This window comes from Panthera leo, chromosome D4, assembly GCF_018350215.1.
Source record: "Panthera leo isolate Ple1 chromosome D4, P.leo_Ple1_pat1.1, whole genome shotgun sequence".
NCBI classification, from domain to species: Eukaryota; Metazoa; Chordata; class Mammalia; order Carnivora; family Felidae; genus Panthera; species Panthera leo.
In genome coordinates this window covers 24,409,963-24,436,707 of record NC_056691.1, presented here as the reverse complement: position 1 = coordinate 24,436,707, position 26,745 = coordinate 24,409,963, and the positions used below count along the sequence as shown (strand labels likewise).

Sequence of the window (26,745 nt, the reverse complement as noted above, 5' to 3'; positions counted from 1 at the left end):
TTCAGGTTGCTGGGTATCCATCTCTTTGGTTGCTTTCAATTGTTACAGAGTATCCATTAGGGGACGTTGCTTGTGTTTTATTTATTGCTCCTACCAACAACGAATATCCAAGTTGCCTTTGAAACCTTTCCTGTACCCAAGAATTTTTTTAGAATATATGCCCAGAAGTGGGATTAGTGGGTGATAATATTCGACTAAACATTCCCAGCTCACTCTTTAGAAGAGCTACATGCCTCAAGGATCCTCCAGAAGGTGTACAAGTGTTTCCATTACCTCCTATCTCTGCCGACACATGGAATCATCCGGCTTCCTACACTTTTTGCCCATCTTCTAGGTGTAAAGTGATGTCTTGTTTTGGTCTCCATAGTTCTGATTACTCATGAGTTTGAACCTCTCTCTCTGTACTTGTCCTTTGGCTTTCCCCTTCTGTCACTTGATCATTTTCCTACTGGTCTTCCTGCCCATTTTCTTGTTGATTGGTAGGAATTTCTTCTTTATTCTGGATATCAGTCCTTGTCGGTTTTGGATTTTGCAAATATAGTCTTTCAATTTGTCATCTATCTATTATTTTGTCTAGGACTACCTGTGATGAACAGAAGTATTTTGATTTTAATATGATCTTGTAGCAGGATTCTGGCATAGACTCATGATACCCAGGCTTTTCTTTCCAGAAAGCAACTTTATTCATGCCGGCACTGCACAGTTGGGTTCGTACCCAAAGAACAGAGCCCTGAAGGCCACATGGCGTTGTTTTTTTATATTTTTTTTACTTCTTTGTCTCCCATATATGGTAACACGCAAACAGGCAGTCTGATTAAGTCGTCTCATGTTACAAGGTCTTGAGGGATGTTGTCACCTACAGGTAAAGCCAGGTTGCCTTGAGGTTTTTTTTTTTGTTTGTTTGTTTTTTAGGGAGGGGACCCTACCACAATCCAATTAATCGATTTCCCTTTTATGGTTGATGGTGTTTTGGATCTTATTTTAAAAGTCCTTCCCCTGTAGGATATACATTTGAAGTAGTTTTAACAACTCTGTAATTTGAATTCTATTAAGAAGCTTTAAAGAGCTTTGCTTTCCTCCCAGTTTTGTCCTTCTGTAGTCATTAGATGATTCAACAATGAAGGGACAGTAGATACAAATTACAGAGTTGGATGTGATTTTGCAGATGTGCTCAACGCATATTGATTCCTATCTGCTACAAAGTCGTGTTGGTAATCAAGTTCTTCTAATACAATTTTCCCACCATCTTTTAATCTTTTGTGGGCCATTTCTGCCTGAGACACTTGCCCCTTTTGGCTCATTCTCCTTAGCAAGCTTGTGCAATCCATAAAAAGCATCCCCTCTGCCAGAGCATCACCTTTGCTGCCCCAGGCTATGGTTGATGCACATCCTAGGTCCATCCTTTTTTTTTAAATTTTTTTTAACGTTTTTATTTCTTTTTGAGACAGGCAGAGACAGAGCATGAATGGGGAGGGTCAGAGAGAGGGAGACACAGAATCTGAAACTGTCTGTGCTGAGCTGTCAGCACAGAGCCCGACGCGAGGCTCGAACTCACAGACCTCGAGATCATGACCTGAGCCTAAGTCGGCCGCCTAACCGACTGAGCCACCCAGGTGCCCCAGGTCCATCGTTTCCTAGAGCCTCTAGGAACTCAGAGATGTGCCAGTATTTATTTTTTCCCTTAAAGACCTTCTGGGGGTGCTTTGTATTAGAATCCAACAACAACCTTCATCTGGTACACTTGCCCATGCTTAGATTTATACTCCTTAATCTGAAGAGCATTCCATTCATTTTTAAGTGCAGTCTTCTTAGGTGCCTTCATGTTGTGACTTTGTTATTATTATTGGATGCCCCACACTTGCACAAATCTCAGAGCAGGGCAGCTCCAGCCAGAGAATTCCTAGACTCAGAGAATTAGCTATGAAAGGAACCTTGAGGGACATCCAGTGGTTTCCAACTACTATCCTGGGTGACATTTGGAAATCCTGGGGGCATCTGTGGTGATCGCAGTGACTAGGTATACCACTAACACTTGGTACCTGAAGGGTAGGGGGGGCAAATGTCCTATCTGCCTTGGAAGGTCTGAAACGATAAAGAATTGTTTAGCTCCCAAAATGCCAGTAGCTCCCCATTGGAAAAAAAAAAAAAAAACTATTTAAATTCCTTTATTATATAGATGAAGAAAATGAGACCTGGAGAGGTTGGCAAGTGTCTAAGCTCCTACAGCTAGATCTGAGCTAGAACATGGGCTTCTAGACATGCAGGCTGTGGTCCTCCCATGGATACAAATACGTTTTGTTGGGTGAGCTCTTCCCAGCTCTTCGTTTGGGTGGCAGGAGCTATCTCACAAGTACCCTACCCTTGTTGTTTTAAATCTTTCTCTCTCTTTATTTTTTACTGATTACAGCTGAGCTCGGTGATTACGATCCTGACGAGCATCCCGAAAATTACATCAGTGAGTTTGAGATTTTCCCCAAGCAGTCACAGAAGCTGGAAAGAAAAATAGTGGAAATCCATAAAAACGAACTCAGGTAATAGGGGTAAACATTTGGAAGAATGATAGAGGTGAGAAAGTATTCTCATTGCAGGGAATGTGGAAATTTTACTGTGAAATAAGAATATTGGTGATGTATGGCTGGACGGTTTCTGGCGGCAGAGGGATCTTTCTGGGCACTGTCAAGATCTCCATCAATAACCATCTCAATAGCATGGGGTCCCCTGGGTAGCTGTTTATGAACCATCAGCAGTTATTAGACCCCTCTGTTTTCCAATGGGTTTTAACCACACTGCGTTTCTGTAAGTGAAATCTAGGGTACATACGTGAGTGATCTTTTTTCTGTTTTGAATTTGCATTGCCTTGTCCTCTCCTGTGTCCGTTGCTGGAAGCTTTGACTTCCAGATAGGGTAAAATCCGTCGATGAGATTTCCTTTCAAGATGACAGATTCAGTGTCTTCTCTGTTCCTTGTCTGTGGTGCTCCAGGTTGATTGTGATTACGAACTACAGAGCAGTGACGATGGGAGTAGTGGAATCGCACACAGGACTCACTGTGTACCAGGCAACATTCTGAGTACTTGTACATAGTGACTCACTTAGCCTTGACAGTGACTTAGTAGATAAGTACCATGATAGTTTCCATTTTACACATGAGGGAACTGAGGCACAGAGAGATTAAGCATCTTACCCAAGCTAGCAAGTGGCAGAGTCCAGATCTGAATCCAGGTAGCCTGGCTCCAGAGTCTGTGCTCTTAATCCTTGGGATGCTTCTGCTCTGCGTAGGCTACCAGGTATGACATGAGCATGGGGAGGAATCCTTGCCAACTTGGAATCAAGTAACTCAGGTGCTCTAGTCTGTAACTAGGATTTAGATCTGTGCAAGTCACAGAAAAATTCACTCTGATAATAATCATGGGCTTTGCTATACAAGTACGGACAAAGACCTGCAAGAATGGAGACGCCTCCATCTTCTGGACCTCCGGTAATTATATATAAAAAAGAAACAGTATCACTGGATTATGAATTCTGGAACAAGTAACCGTCCCCTTGTGGCGGGAGTGCTCAAATTCTACTTTACGCAAGCACTCCCCCTTCTGGAGAGTCTCAGGAGAGTATATGTGTGGGCATTAAAGGTGGCAGCATATTTCAGCTTTGAAAGATGACCTTTGTTCTTAACAGATAAAGATGATTAGACATCAAAAAATTGTACTGACTTCAATTTTATTTTTTTTAATTTTTTTTTTAATTTTTGAGAGAGACAGAGACAGAATGTGAGTGGGTTAGGGGCAGAGAGAGAGGGAGACACAGAATCCGAAGCAGGCTCCAGGCTCTGAGCTGTCAGCACAGAGCCCGATGCGGGGCTCGAACTCATGGAGCTGTGAGATCATGACCTGAGCTGAAGTCGGACGCTCAACTGACTGAGCCACCGAGGCACCCCAGAAGTGTACCGATTTCAGAAAGCAACATGCCATCTCTGTGTAATTAGGAGTATTGTATCCTAATGAAAAGCTTTATTGAAAATATAAGACACTGACTACTCTTTTTACGTTGTGGGGACGTGAATGCTAGAGTAAAAATAAAGTTCCGATGTTCTAGCTGAGGAGTTTGTGGACCAGCAGTGTCTGGGCAGCACAGGGCGAGAACCTCTGGGCGAAGGAGTCACATCCACTGTGTGGATTGGTGGGAGATGGGAATCAAAAGATCTGCTGTGACCGGAATTTATAGGAGCTCAAGTGCCCGGAACATAAGATATTAGTAAACATTTATTGAGCATCACTAGATGCCAAAACACTGTGTGAAGAGTCTTAGGTGTGTCCTCCCAGCCCTCCTAAGCTCTACAGGGGAGGTGCTATTTATTGTTCCCAGTCTGAGGTGAAAATAGCACAACACTGAGTGGATCAAGGACTTGCCCTGTTAGCAGTGAAGTCAGGACTTGAAACTTGCTCTTACTTGACACCAACACCCATGCTCTTATCCACTGTGCCGAGCAGTCATAAGCCAATCAGATAAGCTGTTGGTGTTCCACAGTGATCACCATGGCAGTGGTGCCAGAGGATGGCGACTGTGAGCAGGAGGACCAGTTATTTCTGCTCGCCAGACAAGAGACACTACGGACCTGAAAAAGAATAGGAGTAGAGAATATTGAAAGATAGAGTTTTGAGCAACCATACCTCAAGACTTGGTGACCTCCTGGATTTCATGAGTAAATGAGTGAATCAGAGAAGATGCCAGGTTGATTTTTATAATCAGAAAGCTGTAGATTGGACTTTGTACCAGCACCTGACTTTGTTGATAACCCTGAAAGTAGTCCTCATGCACCAGGGGAAAAGAGGGGGTCATCAATTAGCCATGATCTATACATCTTGCAAGCAAATGCCATGGCTTGATCAAAGCTGCTACTCAGAATCACTACACATTTGTAACATCCAGAAAGCCCTTGTGAAGAAGTGAAAGTTGTATGTTGAAGGATGAAATAGCCAGAAGTAATGTGACATTGCATGGAGAGGTTTAGAGGGTGATTTTGAATTCCTATGAATTTTTGCTCATCCTCAAGTAGTTGTGCATTTCCTTCTGCATCAGTACAGCAGAGAGAGATTATAGGTTTGGATGGGAAGATAAGAGCAGAATGAGCTGACAGTGCAGAGGGAGAGAGACTTTCTAGAATTGGTTGGAAGGCTGCCATAGAGACAGGTTATTTTGGGGAGTCAGTGAGCCCTTTGCACACAGGTTTTGAAAGTGTTGATTTTCTGGTGTGGGAAATTGGACGTTTGGTTGGATCACTTTGCAAACCCAACAGTGTCAGGAAGGAGTTGTAGAGGGAAGACAACCATACAAGGCTGTACCAGAGTGTTAACATCTTACTCTCCAAGGTTATCACAGCACCCGTGACCCTCCCAACTCAGCAAAGGGATACTGTGTGATCACTGAACTATTATTACAGAAACTTCCTGAGAGGATTCAGCTGGCATTTTGGGGGGTCTGAGGGACCCCCAAACTAACCTCCTGCTTCCTACATGGCTTCTGAACCAGTGGAGAAAGAAAACAAAAGACATGGCAGGGGGGACACAAAGTTCAGCAGAAATAGTGATGATGATTTACAGTGAGATAAATGTACTCACCTGTGGGGGTTCACAATCTTCTGCCTTTTTACATGATTGGAATCCTTCTCCTTATGTGCGCTCTGAGGAAGGGACACAACTATGATTCTTAGGAGAAAAATAACCAGGGAGGAAAAAGAAAACCACTGTCTCTGGGAGTCTACACACTGCCTTAAGTTGGAACCAAGATGCCATGATAGACCGCATCTGAATAAGAGTTTTTTAGGGAGAAGAAAGTGAGAGAGTCTCCTTGGAATTTTGAGGTGCTTGAAAATTTTGAGGTGCTTACTACAAGGGTGTAGTAAGAATTGTTATCAACTTAGATTCCTTTTAGATGTTAAGAGATTTGTGAATGAAGATTGAAATTTATGGCTGGGTCAACTTTGCTTCCTTAAATGTGCCATCTGAACAGGAGGGTAGGTAGGGAGAAGTCACAGTTTTGCAAATCTACCAACATGGTTATTGATCATCTCTATATTGGTCACAATAAATTAGATTTTGATCAGGGAACAACTCCAAAAGCTCTGTGTTTAGAATGAGTGAGGCTCATTGTTCTGCTAAGTGTCCATCAGATGTCAGCTGGGGGGTCTCTGCTCACCATTGTCACTCAAGGTACTCACAGGTTTGAATTTGCCAGTTGTTGAGCCAAAGGGAAAAGAGAGTTCTGGAAGGTCTTCCTTCAGCTTGTGGCCATAACTAGTCACATGGTCCTACCTAATGGCAAGGAAGATGCAAACTGGAAATAACTGGCAAACAACTCTTAGTGGCTTTTGTAATCTCATTAACTAATAGGATTTTTTTAAATGTTTTTATTTATTTTTGAGACAGAGTAAGACAGAGCATGAGCAGGGGAGGGGCAGAGAGAGAGGGAGACACAGAATCTGAAGCGGGCTCCAGGCTCCGAGCTGTCAGCCCAGAGCCTGACGCAGGGCTCGAACTCACAGACTGTGAGATCATGACCTGAGCTGAAGTCGGACGCTTAACCAACTGAGCCACCCAGGCGCCCCTGGATTTTTTAAACTTTTACTTAATTAAAAAAACTTTATTTTTTATTTTTTATAGATTCACAGCAAAATTGAGTGGAAGGTACAGAGTATCCCCTATTCTCCCTGCATAGCCTCTCCCGTTATCAATATCCCCACCAGTGTTGTCTTTGTTGCAATTGATAAACCTACCATGACACATCATGATCACCTACAATCTGTAGTTTGCCTTGGGGTTCACTCTTGGTGTTGTACATTTCATGGACAATAGTATAATGACATGTATCCACCATTATAGTATCATGCAGAATGGTTCCACTGCCCTGGAAATTCTCTGAGCTCTGCCTGTTCATCTCTCCCTCTGCCACAGCCACCGGCAGACAGTGATCTTTTTACTGTCTCCATAGTTTTGCCTTTGCCAGAATATCATGTCGTTGGAATCATACAGTGTGTGGCCTTTTCAGATTATCTTCTTTCACTTAGCAATATGCATTTAAAGTCCCTCCATGTGTTTTCACCCGTAGCTCATTTCTTGCTGAATGATATTCTATTGTCTGTGTGTTCCACAATTTATCCTCTGGCCTACTGAAGGACATCGTGGATGGTTCCAAGCTTTGGCAATTATGAATAAGGCTGCCATAAACAGTCATGTGCAGGCTTTTTGTGTGGACATAAATTTCCAACCCCTCTGGTAAATACAAAGGAATGCAATTGCAGGATTGTATGGTGAGAGTATGTTTAGTTTTGAAAGAAATATTGAAAGAAAGAAATATTGAAAGATAAATTGAAAGAAATAAATGACCAATCTTCCAAAGTGGCTGCATTCCTACCAGCAACGAATGAGAGTTTCTGTTGCTCCATTTACCCTCCTCACCAGCATTTGGTGTTTTCAGCATTCTTGATTTTGGTCATTCTAATAGGTGTGCAGTGAAGAGTGTTTTATTCAGAGAGATTTTATACAGGCATCATTGGGCCACCTACTAACTTGTAAACTAGAGGATGTAGGGATATGTGATTCACATTATTGAATACAGATTAGGGCTAAAACTCGCTGAGGCTGAATGATTCTTCTTGATCACGGATAGATAAATTTTTTGGCTTTCTGGGTCACGTGGGATCTCTATTACAGCCACTTAGCTATGATTTTGTAGAGCAAAAAGAAGACCTAAACAACACATAAATTAGTGGGCGATGATTCGATAAAACTTGATTGACGAAACAGATGGTGGGCCAGATTTAACCCATGGGTGCTAGTTTGCGGACTCCTGCTCTGAACACGTGGTAGAGCAGGTCTGGAATCAATTTCTGCTTCACTGTCCTGCCTCTGTAGATATTTTTAAGACAAAAGATCAGTATTTTTTAAAACTACATGTAAGAAAGAATCTCTTATGATTTACAGATTTCATTTGAGTGTGGTACGCAGAAATGAGGTCCTAGCATTGGGGCTGCTTAGCAATAGGTTGTTCTTCCTTCCAGAGCCCTCTGGTGGCCGGAAGGAGCTGTTGCCACAATCCCTAGGGGTGTGACAATTCTGTTATTTTTTTGCCTGTCTTGGTTACTGTTTTCCACAGCTTTAATCATGGCCATGTGGGTTAGAAGGGAATGGAATACCCATTCCATTAGTCCTGAGGGTTGATGACCAAGAATATGATTGATTTTACTATCGGGAACCCTGAGAGGCTTCTCTGGAGGTTTTCCTACACTTTCTACTCAGCTGGTTCTCTCAATACCAGTTTATCAGATTTCTCATTAGAGGCAAAGACATTTGGATTAGCTTCAGGCACAGGTCATCAGCTTTCAAATATTCAAAAGTCTCACTTGGTGGTGAAGTGGTTTTGATGAAGTATATTCCCTGTCCTTAAAAAGCAGAAAAATCATCCAATTAGCTACCACCATAATGATCTGATGCAGTGAGGCTTGTCCTGGAAGCAATAATGACACTGAGTATATTTCATACAGAGTCATTATCTTTTTATTTTTCAAAATTCACATTCTCTGTAAATCATGTGCTTCCTGGCAAGGATTTATAGTGTCAAAAACGTCTAGTCTTCTAGAAATAAGTGATCTGCAATGATAAATACCCTCTACCTGTGCTTCTGATGAAGAGATTACAAGAGCCCCCTCAGGAAATGTTTTTTGTGCAGCTTGGGGAAGAGCGTTTATTGTATAAAAGGAAAATGGGAACGATCAGATTACTGTACAACTTCTAATCTTTCTTAAGATGTGCTTTTAATCATCTCTACTACCTCCTTCCTGTGCCCTTTCTTTTCTCAAGTCTCTCATTTTAAAGCCCTAGAATCTCTTTCTCTCTCTCTGAAAGATCATCAAATCCATTTCCATTCTCTGTTGTTATTTGGCATAGGAATTGGAAGAGGGAATTACTTGTCATCAAATGCTCCTCCTGTAAAAACTGAATCCTTGTATTATGTGGCTTAGAGTCAGGGACATTTCTAGGGAGGGTTGGGCCATGGGCAAATCATGTGTGTGTCATGTATGCACCCAAGCCACCAGCATTTTTATATAGGTAAAATCTAGCTACAGTGACTTGAAAGGAGAAAGAGCAAAGTCATCAAAGTGCAACATGGCTTTGAAGAAGGGGAGAAGGATAGTATTGACAGCTTGAATCAGCCATGACTCAATACATTCTTTGATCCCCCCAACATGTGACATGTAATTTATGCATAGTCAGGGGCGCCTGGGTGGCTCCGTTGGTTAAGCGTCCAACTTCGCCTCAGGTCATGATCTCACGCTTTGTGAGTTCAAGCCCCGCGTTGGGCTCTGTGCTGACAGCTCAGAGTTTGGAGCCTGCTTCAGATTTTGTGTCTCCCTCTCTCTCTGCCTCTCCCCCACTTGTGTTCTGTCTCTCTCTGTCTCTCAAAAATAAGTAAATGTAAAAAAAATTAGACATAGTCAAAGGCTTTTTGAACTTTAGATGAGCTTATAACAGTGTATCCATCCAGTGATCCCTCTGTCCATCCACATACTCATCCATGATTCATTCATGCATCTATCTGTCCATCCATCCACGTACCCATTCATGACTCAGACATGCATCCATCTATCTGTCCGTCCACCCATGCACCCATTCATGATTCATCCATACATCTATTTGTTCATCTATTGATGCAACAAATACTTATTAAAAGGCAACTCTGTGTCAGAAACTGGTCGTGTTGGATGACCTAGCCCACTGATCCTCAACTGCTTCACCACCAAGCTGGGATCCCCTTCATCATCTATACTCTCCCATGCCCTCATGTTTTGAAAGATTTTATCTAAAAAACAATATTCACAAAGTAACAATTAACATGTTTCCTTATTTTTATTGGTCATACACAGCTAAAACTACCACCTAGAGCCTTTGAATATCAAGAGGTCACTAACCAAAAGCCAAAAACTTGCACTTAGTTATTGCACTTGTGGGACTCTTGGAGTCCAAAGCAGGGGTTATAAAATGACAGTTGTTGAATTATGCTGTGACTCATATGTATGGTGTTTGGGCCAAATACATTTTTCAAAATGGCATCAGTTGCCATAAAGCCCCAGCTTTACTTGCGCCTGGGAGATTTGGTAAGGCCAGACCTTCTCCTATGCAGCAGTGCTTGGCCAGAGCTCAGCATCAGTTCTCTGTAGGAGACTCATTTGCTCTCCAAATCGCCACCATCCCTGCTTGGCTCATTCACCTTCTCCCTCTGTTGGTTGAGTTTGCGACTATCTTCTTGTACCAATAAGGAAATGGATGCCTGAAAAATTAATTTATCCAAGGACCTACAGATAAGAAACAATAGACCTTGACCTAAAACCTGAGTTTTCCTGCGCATCTTCCTAAGAGGCTGCTCTCCTGGAAGCTTTGTCCTTGCCAGGCCCCCGGGCATTACCACCGTCTCCCTCATAGCATGGCAGTTACCCAAATGAGTAGTGTTCTATCTAATGCTCTCATAAGAATGGTTCCCAGTGGTCCCCAAGGAGTTTGCAAGAGATCATGTTCCTCTCTAAGTAAACAAATAGAAATGACAAAATAGGGACTCTCACTCCTAGTTAGGACATAGAAAAGCATGAGACATTGATTTCCCCTAACACCAAGTTAACACCACAAGCTACATAGACTACAGAATACTATTTTTGAAACCAATCTGAGAGAAAAGAAACCTAAATACTAAAATCCAGAATGTCTTTCCTAGGACAGTAGAGACCTGCACTTGCTTTCACTTCTGATGATATGGGAGGAGGAGGAGGAGGAGAGGGAGGAATATGCCTTAGGTGGGGTCAAGGGGAGCTAGCCAAATCCTTAATGAGCCTTTGATGGCCATGAGTGGGCTGACTTAATGGATTGAGACCACAAAGACTCCAGCTACAGAGTGAGTTGCACTTTCCCACCACCATTTGGCCCTAGACCTTCACCAAGCGAAGAGGGAAGAAGTTGGACAGGATCGGAGAGGTAGGTGAGTGAAACTCTTGCAAGACACTCCAGACCTTCATCCAGCGCAGGGTAGCTCTTGCCAACAGCAGAGAAAGGACCACAGGGAGGTCCTTCTGAAGGGCAGAGGGCCAGTGATGGTTCTAGAAAGCAAAGGAGACTCCTTGAAGTTCAAAACCTTGACAGCAATGCTATAAAGCATAGAGAACTCTCTGTGGAGTCTAATGGGTGCTAAGATCCCAAGCCCTGCTGAAGGGTAAGTTCTGAGAGCACTGTCAAGCATTTGAAGCCAGTGGTGAGTAAAATCTAAAGTTTTCAACCAAGTTGCAGCAAAACCTAACCTAACTTAGCTTGAGAATTCTACTTTGCTGAGTTTAATTCTGCATCTCAAAGACCTGAATGGATCAGGTGGAACCAAATCCGCCCCTTCCTGCCAGCCGTGCTCCAAGCAATCCAGATCCTTGCTGGCAAGACCCACACCCCGTTTAATTATCATACACAGATAATAAGAGTGTTCCTTTTGGAAAAAAAAAAAAAAAAAAAAAAGAATACCAGGTAGGTAGAAGGGAGATAGATGGCTAAATACACGATTACTCGACCTCACCTAATTTATTAGGAAAGCATATTTTTAGAGAATTGTTAGCTCTTACAGAATTCACCTAATCACTGGTGTTTCATCTAGATGTCTCATTAGAGACACTATTAATCTTAGCAGAACAGTTTCTGGTGTAAGATTCAAAGGATAGAAAATCATTATTTTCCATTACCAAAAAGAGTTTTTGACAGAAACAAATGTCCAGAGGGAGATCTGAGGAGGCACAAAAAATGTGTTTAACTGGTCTTAGTGTCTTCCTGAAAACCTGATCATTCACTGGCTTCTTCCTCTGTGAGTCAGGGAGACTCAGTTTCCAGTGTCGTCGGGGTCTCCATCTTTCCTCCATGGTTTCGTACATCTTTATACTCTGAACATTTGCAGTTAGCCTTTCTCTGTGTCTGACTTTTTTAGATAAGGTCTTTTCAGTGCTTAGCTGTTGGAGATCTGCAATCAAACCCAAGGCAAATGATACCCATTTGAGGACTTTTATTTTAAAGAGGGGTCTTTGCTTTGGTGTGAATATCTTGACATGCTTCCTGACATTTCCCTCAGCCTCATGATTCTGATTTCAGTCACGTGCTGAACTAATGCTGTTCAGAGGGTGAGGGGAGGCCGTACTCTGTGCCAGGCATTAGTCTACTGGCTTTTTATCTGTCAACCTCTTACTCTGTACACCACATCTTCAAGGTGTAGGCACTATTTTTACCTTCATTTTATGGAATCAAGGAGATCAGCTTTAGTTGTTTTCTATTTCTGTGTTCACTTCCTACCCTTCAGAATTCAGCAAACTTTTTCTATACTTGGCTGCTTAATAAACACTTGAGGCTGTGGAGAACATATGATTTCTTAATGGTTACTTATTTTGGGGAGGAAGAGACAGAGTGTGAGCGGGGGAGGGACAGAGAGAGAAGACACAGAATCCGAAGCAGGCCCCAGGCTCTGAACTGTCATCCCAGAGCCTGACACAGGGTTCAAACTCATGAACTGTGAGGTCATGACCTGAGCCAAAGTTGGATGCTTAACCAGCTGAGCCACCCAGCGGCCCCCAGAACATATGATTTCTGTTGCAAGTTCTCAGTCTTGCTGTTGGAGCATGACCACATCCATAGACAGTATGCAAACAGATGGGTATGGCTGTGTTCCAGTAAGAGTTTATGGTAATGAAATTTGAATGTTACATAATTTTCATGGGTCAGGAAGTACTCTTTGTTTGATTGTTTTAAACCATTTAAAAATGGAAAAACCAATCTTAGCTCAAGGGCTGTACAAAACCTGGCAGTGGTCCTGATTTAGCCCATGGGCTTCAGTTTTGGGATCTCTGACCCAGATTAAAACTGAGACCTCACTGCTCTCATCAGGTCTGAATATCAGGCACCTCAGATGGATGGCTTCATCACTGATAAGATGCAGTGTTTAGAGTTTAAAAAGGGTTTTTATAAGAACTGATAGAAACCATTTCATTTTGATGTGCTCTGCGATGGCATGACCATATCATGTTGGTAGTGATGGTGAAAAAGGCACTGAGCAGTGAACTTCACCTTGGCATTTACTAGTTGAGGAACCTTGAGCAAGTTACTTTTCCTTTTTGAGTGTCAGAATCCTCATCTATAAAATGATAAGAATTTCTCCTTTATGAGTGCTAAGTGACAAAATACATATATTGCTTTACAACAGAAATGATTATATTTCGCTTGGAACAGTAGAGTTTAGTAAAAGGTAGCCCAGCATGCATATCTGTTATGTTCCTAATCCTGTTTTGTTCAGCAGTACTTTTAGACTGAATGATATTTTTTTCAATAATTATTTTATTAAAAGGACAGGAATTATTCCTTTTTTCTCCACCATTGCAAATATATAGCACATAAGACTATATACAATATATGTGTAATTTAAAGAATAGTTGAGGTGCTCCTGGGTGGTTCAGTCGGTTAAGCATCTTTGGCTCATGTCATGATCTCGCAGTGTGAGTTCGAGCCCTGCATCAGGCTCTGTGCTGACAGCTCAGAGCCTGGGGCCTGCTTTGGATTCTGTGTGTCCCTGTCTCTCTGTCCCTCCCCTGTTCATGCACACACTCACTCACTCACTCTCTCTCTCTCTCAAAAATAAATTTAAAAACCTTAAAAAATATAGAATAGTTGAAAAAACACCCATGACCTGCTCACTCTGTTTATGAATTAGAATATCACCACCTGAAATCTCAGGTGCACCCCTCCCAGATCACCTCCTTCCCTCCTCTGCACTGTTCTGAATTTGGAGGTATTCATTCTCTTATTTTGCTTTCGTTAAGTGTACTTGATATTTATCACTAAATAATGCATTGCTTTGTGTTTGACTTTCACATAAATGGGATCCTACTCTATTCTTGCATCTTACTTTCCCCATCAACATTGTTTTTGAGGTTCTTCCAAGCAGATGCCTGTAGCCATAGGTCTTTATTTGTACTTCTTTGTAACTAATACACTATGATATGAACATGTCACATTTTATGTATCCATTCTGTTGATGGGCATTTGGGTTATTTCCAGGTTTTTGCTATTACAAAGTCTTTATGGTTTCTTGAATAATTCTCATGGGAGCATATGTAAAGGAGTTCCTAGCCTAGGTAGAAACCCGTGTGTAGAATTTGTAAGGCTGTAGAGTTTGTATGGTGTTCGCTTTTCTAGGAAGTGGTGGCTTGTTTGTTAATGGGGTTTCTCAAGCTGACACTCACACCCACAGTACGTGAGGGTTCTCAGTGCTTCATCACCTTTTTTTTTTTTTGTCTTATGCTCTAAAAATGGAAATAGAACACGGATTCAGGAAAGTGCACAAAACATAAATGTAAAGCTAGATGAATTGTCACAAAGCAAATGTGTATAACTACCACCCAAGTCAGAGAGGATTGGTAACATCCCGGAAGCTCCTATCCTGCCCCTTCTCAACATTTACCTTCTCTCTCCTCTCCAAAGGGAATCTCTTCTCTGACTTTTAACACGTTAGTTGTGTTGTACTCATTTTTAAAAGCCATATAAATAAATTCGTTCAGTGTGTACTCATTTATATCTGGCGTCTTTTGTTCAGTTTTATCTTTGTGATAGTTGCCCATGTTGTATGTAGCTTTAATTCATTTAATTTTGTGGCTGTTGAGCATTCCTTTGTCTATCCATTCTCTTGTGCATAGACATTTGAGTTTCCTATTTTTTTGCTACTACAAATGGCACTACTATGAAAATTCTATGTATTTCTTGGTGTGGCAGGCACAAGTTTCTGTTGCATATAAAACTATTAATGGAATTGCTGTATTACAAGGTAAACATGTTGAATTTTTGTAGATAATGCCAATTTCCCACATAGTTCTACCAAATTGCTGTCCCACCAGCAGTATAAGAGTTGCTTTTTCTGCAAATCCTTGTGAGTGTTTGGTACTATGTTTTAAATTTTAGCTATTTAAACGTATATAATGTATAGATGATGTATAAATGATTTCTCATAGTTTTAATTTGCATTTTGCTGATCATGAGGAGGTTAAGCACATTTTCACATAGTTGTAGGCTATTTGGATATCTTATGAAGTGCCTATTTAAGTCTTGCTAACTTTTCTTCTGAGATATATATATATATATATATATATATATATATATATATGCATACACAGACACAGACATATATATCTATATACATATATTTTTTATATTTTAAAATTTTATTGTTTATTGATTTGTTGGAGTTTAAACCAAATTCTACATAGAAGTCCTTTTTTTTTTTTTTTTTTTTTTTTTTTTATTGCACCTGTTGCTGAAATCTTTTCCTGTACTAGGGCTTCCCATTTCACACCCTGGATGTGATCTCCCAGTGAGTAGAGGTCTTTGAGTTTAATAGCAGCCCCTCCTCTGGAGCTGTGTGGCACTGCACCTGCTACCATCTGTGGTTGAGTGTTTGCAACTAGAAATCAGATGCCTATCAGATTTACAAAGGACAGGAAAGTGGTCAGACCACCCAGGCGAGCAGAACCCATTCATTTTCCAATGTGAACTTCGAAATTACAACCTTTCATGATTAACTTGTTCCCAGACTGAATAGAAAAGAGGGGTCTGCTTTAAAACCAAACTTGGATTTTAAGAATAAACACCATGTTCTTTATTCAGAAGTGCTGACAATGTAACCACTGGGGAGAATGGCCAGCTCTCAGGAGCGGAGGAGCTCTTATTAGTGTGGGACGGAGTAGAGCCCTTTCATGTCAACCAGTATTATCCCCAGCAGAGCTAATGGCCTGGGCTACTTTGGCCCTGGGGTCCTGGTTCCCTTTGGCCTCCATCTGGGCCATTAGACTGAAGTTCTGCATTGAGGGCCACCAGATGCCAGATGGCTTAGCTCTGTGCTTTGCCCCTCGTCAGAGGGTGCTATGAGCCTCTGGGTGAGTGAGTGAGTGAGAATGTGTGGCAGGGAAGGAAATGGCATCCAATATTTGGATTTAATGACTTATTTTTCAGTGAAAGAGAAGCTATTACTACTGGAACTTGCACGAGAGCTATGGAGAAATACCTGCATGTTTTGAGAAAACTTCCCCCCAAATCCCTTTTCCCTTCCCCATCAATATAGTTGGTGACTTTTCTGAACCTATCGTTATGGTATCAGGAAGAGAAATAATTCACAGTGACTGTGACTTGAAAAGAATCAAAGAAAGATAGGAATTGTATTGAAAGGGCCAATACAGTGCTGATCAGGATGAATAAAGATGCTGTTTTTATATATATCATGGCAAAACTTTAGAACACTAAGACCAAAGAAGAGGAAAGCCTGAAAGGCTTTAGAAAGACTTTATTTTCTTAAAGCAGGTGTTTGAGTCAATCCCTCAGAAATATGTTCTGTAAAGGATGAATTAAAAATTATTTCTTCTTTGAAAAGAACACATATGGCTACCTTTTCTTCCCTCTCCAAGTCCCTATGGATAATAGAAAAAGTACTAGAAGGCAGATGCAGGAAAGTATACCATTTGTGGACCATTTTTGGATCAGAAGTCCTACAGTGTCTCTGGAAGATGGGAAATAGATGGAGCAAATCCAGGTTAAATACATATGTAGGGTAGGAGTGGTTCTGGGTGCTTCAGGCAACAGATACCCAGGTCAGCCATCATGGTGAGTGCAAAACTACATTTGGCACAGTTGGGAAGCTTTGACCTCTTTCTCTGGTTCCTCATGGGCAATAGCGGGCTTGGGCTGGAAGTACCCTGTGTGTGAGCAACACTTGGAGAAACTACAACTTTCAGTTTAAAATCAAGTTACTAACACACACTCTTCCCAGATGGCATGCCCCACCACCCGCTCCTTCCCTACAACCTCTAGAGGCCACTGCGTTAAATAATATCAAATACAAAAATGAATGCCCATCCATGAATCGCCAAACACTTAAGGAAACCAACTCCGTGAATGAGAGATTCTGACTCAGTAAACCGAAGACCATCACCAAGAAAACAGCATTAACGGTGTAAACAGGATTAGATTTTAAAGGAAACCATGTGTTTTTTTCCTCAGAGGAATAAAAGGAATTTATTGCATAAAATAAGAATAGGCAGCTATTTCCAGAGCCAATTAGATATTACATTGGAAATGCAATATTTATATTTTAAAAAACTCATAAACGGAAATAAAAGCAGAATGCATGCAGCTGAAGAATAAATGAGCAAGTTGGAAGTTGGAATTAAGAAATGATACAGAATGTACAAAAAGAACGATTTAGAGAATGAAACAAAGGTTATAAGGCATGGAGGATAGACCTAGGGGGTTCAATATCCATTTACTTGGGTCTCTCAAAGGTGAGAAGAGAAAGAAAAGAAATAAAGGTTGGTGAAGAAGGAGGTTGGGAAGAGACGAAAAGAAATAGCCAAAGAAAAATGAATCATTGGATTAAAAGTATCCCCACAGTGCTGATCATGATGAGTAAAGACACTCCTTAGACATATCATAGTGGAATTTCAGTCACTCAGGGTAAAGAGAAGATCTCAAAAGGCTTCAGGGAGAAGGTAGATGGCATACTGTTTTGATTTAGAGGCACGATGATTTAGTTGTCTTGATGGCTAGGGGAGGAAATGCATCTATGGGGGGGAAGCGTGGGTGGAAATAGATTTAATATTACAATGTAATCTTAGGTTTTGGAAATAAAAACACATTCCTGTTGTTTTCTTTAGCAAACTCTACTTGGTTGTTAGGGTTACATATTTATCCTTAGGGAACGGTTTGGATTCTCGAAGATACATGTGGGATATTAACATTAGTTAAAGTGGAGTCTTTGGAATGCTGCACCATCCTGCTTTGGAATTTAGCCCCAAAAGGCTTTACAGCCATCTGTATTGTAGCCCCTTTCTCCCTTGCTGAGGCCAAGACCTTGTTTACCACCCTGGAGGACACTGCTAGGATTAGTGGCTGAGATTTCCTTTCAAAATCCAGAGCTTTCCAGTGGAATGGTTGACAGTTTGTCCTACCAGATGGCTTTGTTCAGGCTTGTTGGTAGGGTAACAGGATTGCCTGTATTTTACCCTGAGCAAAAAGGAATGGTATTTACCCTGTATAATCTTTTTAAGTGAGCAGGAAAGAACAGATGCTGACTTCTATTTCATATTAAGATTGAATTTGCAAGGCTTACTTATTGGTAACTTGATAATGTTGATTAACTGTACGGGTCACTGGAGTCCTCAGAGTACATGTAGGTTTATTATGAAACAATTAGCCAGGGAACATGAGCTTAGGTTTCTTAGCAAAGGGCTCTTCGTGGTGAGAAATAGTGATCAGTCTTACTGATTACTATTTATGTAGGGATGTCTCTCTTTTTTTAGTTTAGGATATCACATTTTATTGAATGAAAGGATTCTATGTTTCTATAATCTTCTGTATTAACACCCTAAACTATTCTCGTGTGATTTTTAGAGGCCAGAGCCCACCCGTTGCTGAATTTAACTTACTCCTGAAAGCTCACACTTTGGAAACCTATGGGGTGGACCCCCACCCATGCAAGGTGAGTGCCCCTCATAGCAGGCCAACATATAATGATTGTTTTGCACACAAGAGAGTTAATTGGTATGCAGGATATTTCTACAGCCTGATCCATTGCCCCTAATTGGAAGGGACAACAGTAGGCTGCGGTGTCATGTTCTGGTAGTTGATTTTCTCCATTGCAGCCTCCCAATAGTTTGCTAATTGCTATGTAGTGGCCACGTTTTCCTCAATTAACACATATGATTCATCCATCTATCCATCAAGTGGATGATTCTACCCCTGAGAAGTTATAGGATCCCAACAGATTTTCAAGACCATTGTCAGCAACAACGGACTCTTGAAAATCGGGAAGGTAGAAGAAAAAAAAGACTTAATATTATATTTTGACATTAGGAATAATTGTTTTTCCTGTTTTTGTTGTTCGTATCATTTGACAGTATTTTTCTTAAGCATGTATTAGAATCACCTGGGGTCCACCCCAGAGCTGCTGAATCAGAATCGCTGGGGGTGCAGTGGGGGAATATGCTTTTTTAACAAGCCCCCAAGATGATGCACACATTTTCCAGAAATGGTCCATGAAAGCAGCTTTCTTCTTTCCGTACCCTACACTAGCCACGCATCAACCAGACACTAACTAGAATCCTAAACTAAGCATTTATATCAGCCAAGCTCTTAAAGGTAAGTTCTTGAGTCCTACTGGAACATTTCTTTATCCATATGGTACCAGCTAACAGTGTTTGATAAAGTACTAGGTCAATAGCTTTTAGTGCAGGCTGCTCATTAGAAGCACCTGGGTAGCTTCATCTACTTCTGCCGCCCAATCACATCAGGATCTGTGGGGTGCAGAGCAGGCTCTCCAGATGACTACAGCAGGTACTTGTTCACATTGGCATGGGCTTCTTGCTCTGCCCATGCAATTATTTTAGCGTATTGGCCAGGATCCTCTTCCTAGTAATGGTATAAATCAGTTTATTCCACTTAGCAAATTAGACTTAATCCACAATTTTGAGCCTCTCTGTTTATTTGTTACTTGGAAATGGACTTGATTTTTGTTGTTGTCTTTCCTTTGCCTTTAGTGATCTATGCTTAATTTTTCTGGTTGAGGCTAAAAGCAAAGTAGGCATTTCTGGACCTTTCTTTATGTTAAAATTGCCAGAAATATCATGTGGAATTGAATGAAGTTAAATTAGATATTCAGGGCTTTGGTTTCATAGCCTCTTTGGTTTTGGGGCTCTTGATGACTGAGAATAGTTTGCCCACCTTATAGGGCAGATCTGAGCACTCAGGTGGCCCCAGGACACAGTTAGAAATAGACATAGTAGTTTGTGAGTAATCTGTATTTTTCCAGGATGTTCCTGGAGAGGTAGAAGGAAAAAGCTACATATTCCCAGACCTTCCTTAGATTTTAGAAGTATTATCCTTGGAAGTCCCATCTCAGAAACTTAGTTTATTGCTATAATCAATGGAATTAACCTGAAATTAACCCAGGAGGAAGATGAATGAGCATACCATTTATCATTTATTTTATATTTCTCAATCTAGATGTTTTTTTTTTTTTTTTTTTTTTTTTTTTTTTTTTTTCCAGGATTCAACAGGCACCACAACATTTTTGGGATTCACTGCAGCAGGTTTTGTGGTATTTCAGGGAAATAAGAGAATCCATTTGATAAAATGGTAAGTACTTCTTTGGGAAACTGGCTTACCATTTTTCTTAATCTTGTTTTTCTTTCCCAGCCTTTGATTTTTTTGTTTGTTTGTTTGTTTGTTTGTTTGGAAATGTCTGGAGAAAGGGGAACCCCTTTGGGAATGAGTATTGGAAATGTCTGGTAGAATGCTTAGAATTCATTTCTTTGCTGTGGAGAGTCATTATGAAGGGATTATACATCTATAAATAAAAGCCAATCTAGGTTGCCCTTGACCTCAGGAGACCTAGAGTGTGTCTTGGGCTCAGGAGCTCTGTCTCCAAAGAGAAAGTGTCCAGTGTTTCCTCACCAGTAGCTGCTGGTCTGGCCAGAGGGGTGACCCTAGGGTAGGTCAGGGCAGGGTAAAGGTGCAAGTTCACTTGAATAACTCAGGGCCCTCTTCTGCTCACTTCTCTCCAATTCTCTTCTGTTAAATCCTTGTTGCAGACTCATCCTATGGTATCCAGTATATCAGTGAAGATGCTTTTGGCTCAAAGTAACAGAACTATCTCCTCACAGTGGCTTACAGATAAGAGGTTATGTCACATAGCAAAAGTTCCAGAGGTCAGGCATTTCCATGATCCTTTAACTTAACTACCTGACAACACCGTGAAGGATCTGGGTCTCCCATTTTCTTCTCTGTCATCCCAGGGGAGTGGCTGTTGTCTCCAGGTTCAAGCTCATAAGATGGCCACACATGCAACTCTGTTCATCCCATCTTCATACAGCAATACCCATTACCTGGAGGAGAGCACCCCTTCCATGTGTCTCCTATTAAAACAATGATCACTCTTTTAACAAAAACCCCTGTAGGAGACTTCCCATGTATCTAATAGGCTAGGATTAGGTTACACACACCTACTTAAACCAATCCTTCTGAGAAGAGTGGGGACGCCATGACTGGGTTGGTCAAATCAAGACCCACCTCTTGCAGCTGAGAAGAGCATTATCTGTATGAACATGTCACCTTGAGTCACATCAGTACAGAAGTGGGAGGGTGGAGCAGGGTACATGACCAGCAGCACCTGCTGGGTTGAATCAAGGAGCAGGATGGTTTGGGCAAAGAGCAAGAAGGCTGAATGTATGTGGAATATTGTAAAGGCTCAGTGGTGTTCATACTTTCAGCCTGATTCGGTTTCCTCCCTGATGGCCCTTGAGAGGTTTGTCATCCCCATCCTGTCTCACTGGGCGGTGGGCTCACCCCTGTGGTCTGAAGTTGTTCTTGACGGGTCAGTGGGCATCCATCTTCAGTCTTGGGCTGGAAATGCTCTTATACTTACCTGAACCTTGGTTTCCAGGTTCTGTTACCTTCAGGATTCCTTCTAGCACCCGTTTATCATATCAACACCCTCTCTTTGTGCACTGTCCTCCTGGCACCCCCCCGCCTTTTCAAACCTTCTCTGCTGGGTTAGCTTTAGCCAGTTAATGTCCACTCCGCTCCTGCACCACTTTCTCTTCCTTATGACCAGCCCTCTCTTTCTGAGATCCCCAGTTTCACCAATCTCTTCCTTGACCTCTTTATCATTGCCTTTTGTTCAGTTCCTACTTTCAGCTCCCCTCCGTGCCCACTTGTTCTCTTTTTCCACACTGAGCGTTCTCAAAACTTACCTGTAATAAACCTCTTGGCTTTTCTGAATCTCTGTGTACTCATCCGTAAGGTGGGAGTCAGTTATTTCTGGCTGCCTTCCAGGGAGGAGGGGAGATGGAGGAGAATCAGATGCAACAGTGTCATGAGTGGTGGGATTCATGAACTGTGACATTTTGTGTATGGGTAGCATGGTGGGGTGAATAGTTTTCTTCTCTGTGTTTTCCGCACGTTGTAAAGAAGGGTATTTATTAATCACCCTTCAGGCCATTCCAGAATAAGCTCCCTAGGAATTCCTACTGACTTTGGGAAGCATGGAAAATTTGGGGAATTCTCCAATCCTACCCTAGGACCACAAGAGACGTGGGGGTCCTGACGGATGCTGGATCGTCAGGTTTCTGAATGGCTTGAGCTCTGAAGTAGGTAGGGGAGAACCTGACAGGTGTCCAGGGCAGATTAATTGCAAGTCTCTGCCCTTTGGGCTTCTGTTTCTTCCTGGGTCCACAGAAGAATTGAGATGGACAATCCCCGGACCATTTGTTTCTGGGTTCTACATCTTGGAGTTCATGGTGGGGTGTTTGATGTCTCCCCCACCCCTTTCCAGCCTCTAGTTAGGCACGTGTGTTTGGAACAGCTGTGGACATGTTTCTAAAACAAATTTGATTCCTACGTTAATCCTAGTTTTGTTTTGTTTTGTTTTTTTAACATCCATTGAACTCTGTCACTCTTGCAAATGCTCTCCTAAGTTTGAACCGCTTAATGTGACCACACTGTTCTTTTTCCCCCAGGAAAAGCACAGGGGCACATATCAGTCTCCTAGGAATTAGATCAAAGGAATAGAAATAGAATTGTCTCTTCTCTTTACATATATCTTCTCACCAAGGAGGTGACCTAGGGTCCCTGTTTCAGGCAGATTTTAATTGAGCAGCTCCTTAAGATAAAACCAGACATCACTCTTCTGAGTACAATGTGTCAAGTTGTCCTCACAATTTTGAACATCTAAATCTCTAATAAAACTATTCTTTCATGAACAGAGAGAGCAGAAATGAAAATTTTGCAATGTCGTGTGTGTTCCTTGATGGATATGAAAGGGTGAGAGAGACAGATACTGTGAGTCCGTGTCGTTTCATTACCCGAACCTGAAATGATCACATTCTTCCTACCTTGCAAAGTGGGCTGGCCAGTTAATATTGTTTTGGTCGTTAATGTTCACAAAACCCCCAGAGCTCCTTGGAAGAAAGAGGCAGCTTGACTGTAAAAAATGGAATAAATAATTCTGAGCTGCCTCCGGATCCTCTCTTGGGAAGAAAATTGCTGTATAATTCACTTGGGGGCTTTTTGGTGCTCATTAGGCCTTCACTGATGATAAGATAATATCTTGTTTCATTGCAGTCTGCTTGGTATTTGTGAGTCAGCCAGATTCCTCTGGGAAACCCAGGTACCTTGGTTAGCTGCCAGGGTTTTTTTTTTTGTTTTTTTGTTTTTTTTTGTTTTGTTTTGTTTTGTTTTGTTTGCATCTCACCCAAAGAGATTTTCTTTTCTTAGGCCAGATGTCTGCAAATTGAAGTTTGAAGGGAAGACATTTTATGTGATTGGCACCCAGAAGGAGGTCAGATACTGCTTTTGAATTACCTGTAGTTGTGTGTGTGTGTGTGAATGTGTGTGAGCGAGACACAGGCATAAAATGTGCCTTTAGTGTTGTAGCCCCAGGACACCACCGCTTTGAAATTTAATGATGCTAATGGAAGCTCTATGCTGAACATCTGAGAGGTAAACAGATAGTGGGTTTACACATTTAAAGACCAAAGTCAGTGAGCAATGCTGGACCATATACTGTTGTGTAAAAAAATATCCTTGGATAGACTTTGAGAAATAGAAAATTGAGCCTCCTCCTGAAACTAATATTACACTCTATGTTAACTAATTGGAATTTAAAATTAAAATAAAATAAAATGGAACCACCTCCTACCTCTGTAATCTGCCAAAATATAGATTTATGAAACAAGCAAAGAATACTTCCAAAGCTGGCTAATCAATGACTGCTGTCTACAGTTTCATGAATAGAGTCCATACTCCCCAGGAGTCTTCAAATAAAGAAGTTACCAGTTGTAGGTTGGGTTCATCAGGGAACACATTTGAGAGGAGGCCATTACAGAAACTTTGAGCCTCAGAGCTGGGTCTGGAAGTCTGCAGATTTTCTTGACCCTAGTTTCCAGTACAAGCACTGGTTATTCAAGGATGGCAAATAAGTTTTTAAAGGAATCCAAGTCTGACCGAAAGGTGAGTGATTCCTGGAGTGTTGATAAGGGTTGTGAGGCTGTTGTTTTTGTTAGAAACAGGGCCCAGATAGATTCGTGATGTCTCCAAAGGGTGAGGGAAGGGGAGACACCATTTCAAAAACACTTTTATTTATTTATTTTTTTGTTTTAAAGAAAGAGAAAGTGCATGCAAGCAGGAGTAGGAAGGGGCAGAAGGAGAGAGAGAAAGAATCCTAAACAGGCTCTGTGCTCAGCATAGAGCCTGACATGGGGCTTGATCCCATAACCCTGGGATCATGACCTGAGCCGAAATCAAGAGTTGGATGCTCAACCAACTGAGCCACCCAGGTGCCCCAACAACACTTTTAAGACCATAGTAATGCATAAATTACTTTTAATTTGTTTAGTAGGTGGTGGGATGCAACATGAAAAACATAAACTATGTTTAACATGCCTGTTGTTGTCTTGTTTTGTCTTTTTTATTAGAAAAAAGCCATGTTGGCATTCCATACTTCAACACCAGCTGCCTGCAAACATCTTTGGAAGTGTGGGGTGGAGAACCAGGCCTTTTATAAGTGAGTAGCTTTTATTCATTGAAGCACAGGTTTTAAAAGCATCCATGGAACCATTTATGTTTTGCAAATAGCTGCATAATCATTTCTTTTAATTCAGTCCTTTTTATTATATTAAAGGGAATTATAAGTTTAATGCATTGTGCAGGCTGACTCCCAACCACTGTTGGCCCAACCAAGCCTGAGCTCCACTTTGGGTGATGCCCATAGAATTGCTGTGGGCTGCTTGTTTGTTTTTAGCATTGTTATTTCCATTCAACATGTCACAGAATCTGTTTTTGGTTGGGTGCCTCCCTCAGAAGCAGACCTTGAGAAGAGTTGAGTTCAAGTAGTTTCTTTAGGATGTGGTTTCTGGACATACCAGTAGGGGATTGGGGAAGAGAGATGGGACAGCAAACAATGTAGGGCATATTGTTGAGCAGGTCACTCCTGAGGGCAGCTGTGCTCAGTCAGCACCTCTGAGGAACTCTATCATGCTGTAGAACATCCCTCCGAGTTCTCCCACTGACCAGCAAAGGACCCGGGCTGTTTGTCTACCAATTACCCATTCATTTTGGTGGAAGGCCACTTCAGAGGGCAGAGTTAATACTCTCTGACTTACTCTGAATGTGCTCGCACAACCAGAGAAGGAAAGCTTTGGCAGAGTCACAGGTGTTCGTAATAAGAAGCCTTCAGCATACAGAGATGAGAGCCAAATGTTTGTGGGTAGAATGCTGTTGGAGCCTAGGATCATGGAAAGTCAGTACTGGACAGGACTTCAGAAACCACCCATAAAGCTCTCAGGTTTCAAAAGAGCTTCAAATCTGAGATCTTTCCACCGAGTTCCAGATTCTCCTCTTCGAGACACATTTGCTCATTGGAAGAATGGTGGTGATGGATGCAGGCAAGAGTCGGGCCAGCCCTGCCCAGGGTATCAGCACTGCTGGCCCCTGGAGCTCATTCAGGTGACATTTTGCTCTGTCAGCCCCCAACCCTGAATTCTGCCGCCCGCTTTAGACACCTGTCTCTGAAGATGCTAAGTTTCTGGACCTCCTGGGCTTTGGCTGACAAGGATCAGAATGATGGCTTGGGCAATCTTTTTCAAATCCTTTTTTATCCACAGAGCTCTTTTCCTCAAGCAGATGTGTAGACAAACCCTAGTAGGCTTTAGAGAAAAACAGGTAAAAATAGAGAAGCTGTGGTTGTTGGCAGGGACCAGAGTTGGGACTGGGGACTGGAGACCTTTCACCCATTGCTCACTACTTCCCAGGAGCTTGGGTGACTAGTTGACAGTCCTGTATCCTGGGAGACCCCTCTGTCCCAGGCAGATCATTTCAGAGGCATAGTATTGAAAGCCCTTGGATGAGATTAACTACACAATACTGTGAATGAGAACATGTATCAAGACCTTCCCACAACCATCTTCACCTCAAAGCATCAGTGGGTCTCTTGTGGTATTTGGGAACTGGTATATAAGGATATCTGATGGCCTCTGAAATCAGCATGTCCAAGTCTGTCTGTGCGCATGACAGCTGGAGAGGAAGAGGCAGAGTGTTTGAGGCTCTGTCTCTAGTTGAGGCCTGCACATATTTTGTTGTTGATTTAAATTATTTTAAAAATTGAGATCATGTACCACAAAATTCACTCTTTTAAAGTATAAATTTAGTGATTTTTAGTATAATTCACAAAGTCACACAACCATCACCGCTATCTAATTCCAGAACATTTTTATCATCCCCACCACTGCCCCCCGCCCTCCCCAGCCCTGAAAGAAACCTTGCATCCGTTAACAGTCACTCCCCATTTCCCCGCTCTCCCTAGACCTTGGCAACTGCTGGTTTACTTTCTGTGCTTATGGATTCACCCATTCTGGACATTTATATAAACAGAATCAGAAGCTATGTGGCCTCTGGTGCCTGGCTTCTTTCACTTAAGGTAGTGTTTTCAAGGTTCATCCATGTTGTAGCATTTATCACTACTTCATTTCTTTCTATGCCTAAATACTCCATTGTTTGGATAGATCACATTTTGTTTATCCACTCATCAGTTGATGGACATTTGGGTTGTTCGCTCTTGTATTATGAATAATGCTGCTAGGAATATCCATATAAAA

General features: G+C 41.7%; 1 protein-coding gene across 3 annotated transcripts in view; it reads left to right on the top strand.

The window, feature by feature from the left end:
- Positions 1 to 26,745, top strand: part of FRMD3 (FERM domain containing 3) — a 310,742-nt gene that overhangs the window by 200,792 nt on the left and 83,205 nt on the right. For all 3 annotated transcript variants that reach the window (XM_042913165.1, XM_042913164.1, XM_042913166.1), the window contains 5 exons: positions 2,408 to 2,531; positions 18,488 to 18,575; positions 20,142 to 20,230; positions 23,369 to 23,432; positions 24,568 to 24,656. In XM_042913165.1, the coding sequence (XP_042769099.1) occupies positions 2,408 to 2,531; positions 18,488 to 18,575; positions 20,142 to 20,230; positions 23,369 to 23,432; positions 24,568 to 24,656 (454 nt within the window). The remainder of the gene's footprint in view (positions 1 to 2,407; positions 2,532 to 18,487; positions 18,576 to 20,141; positions 20,231 to 23,368; positions 23,433 to 24,567; positions 24,657 to 26,745) is intronic.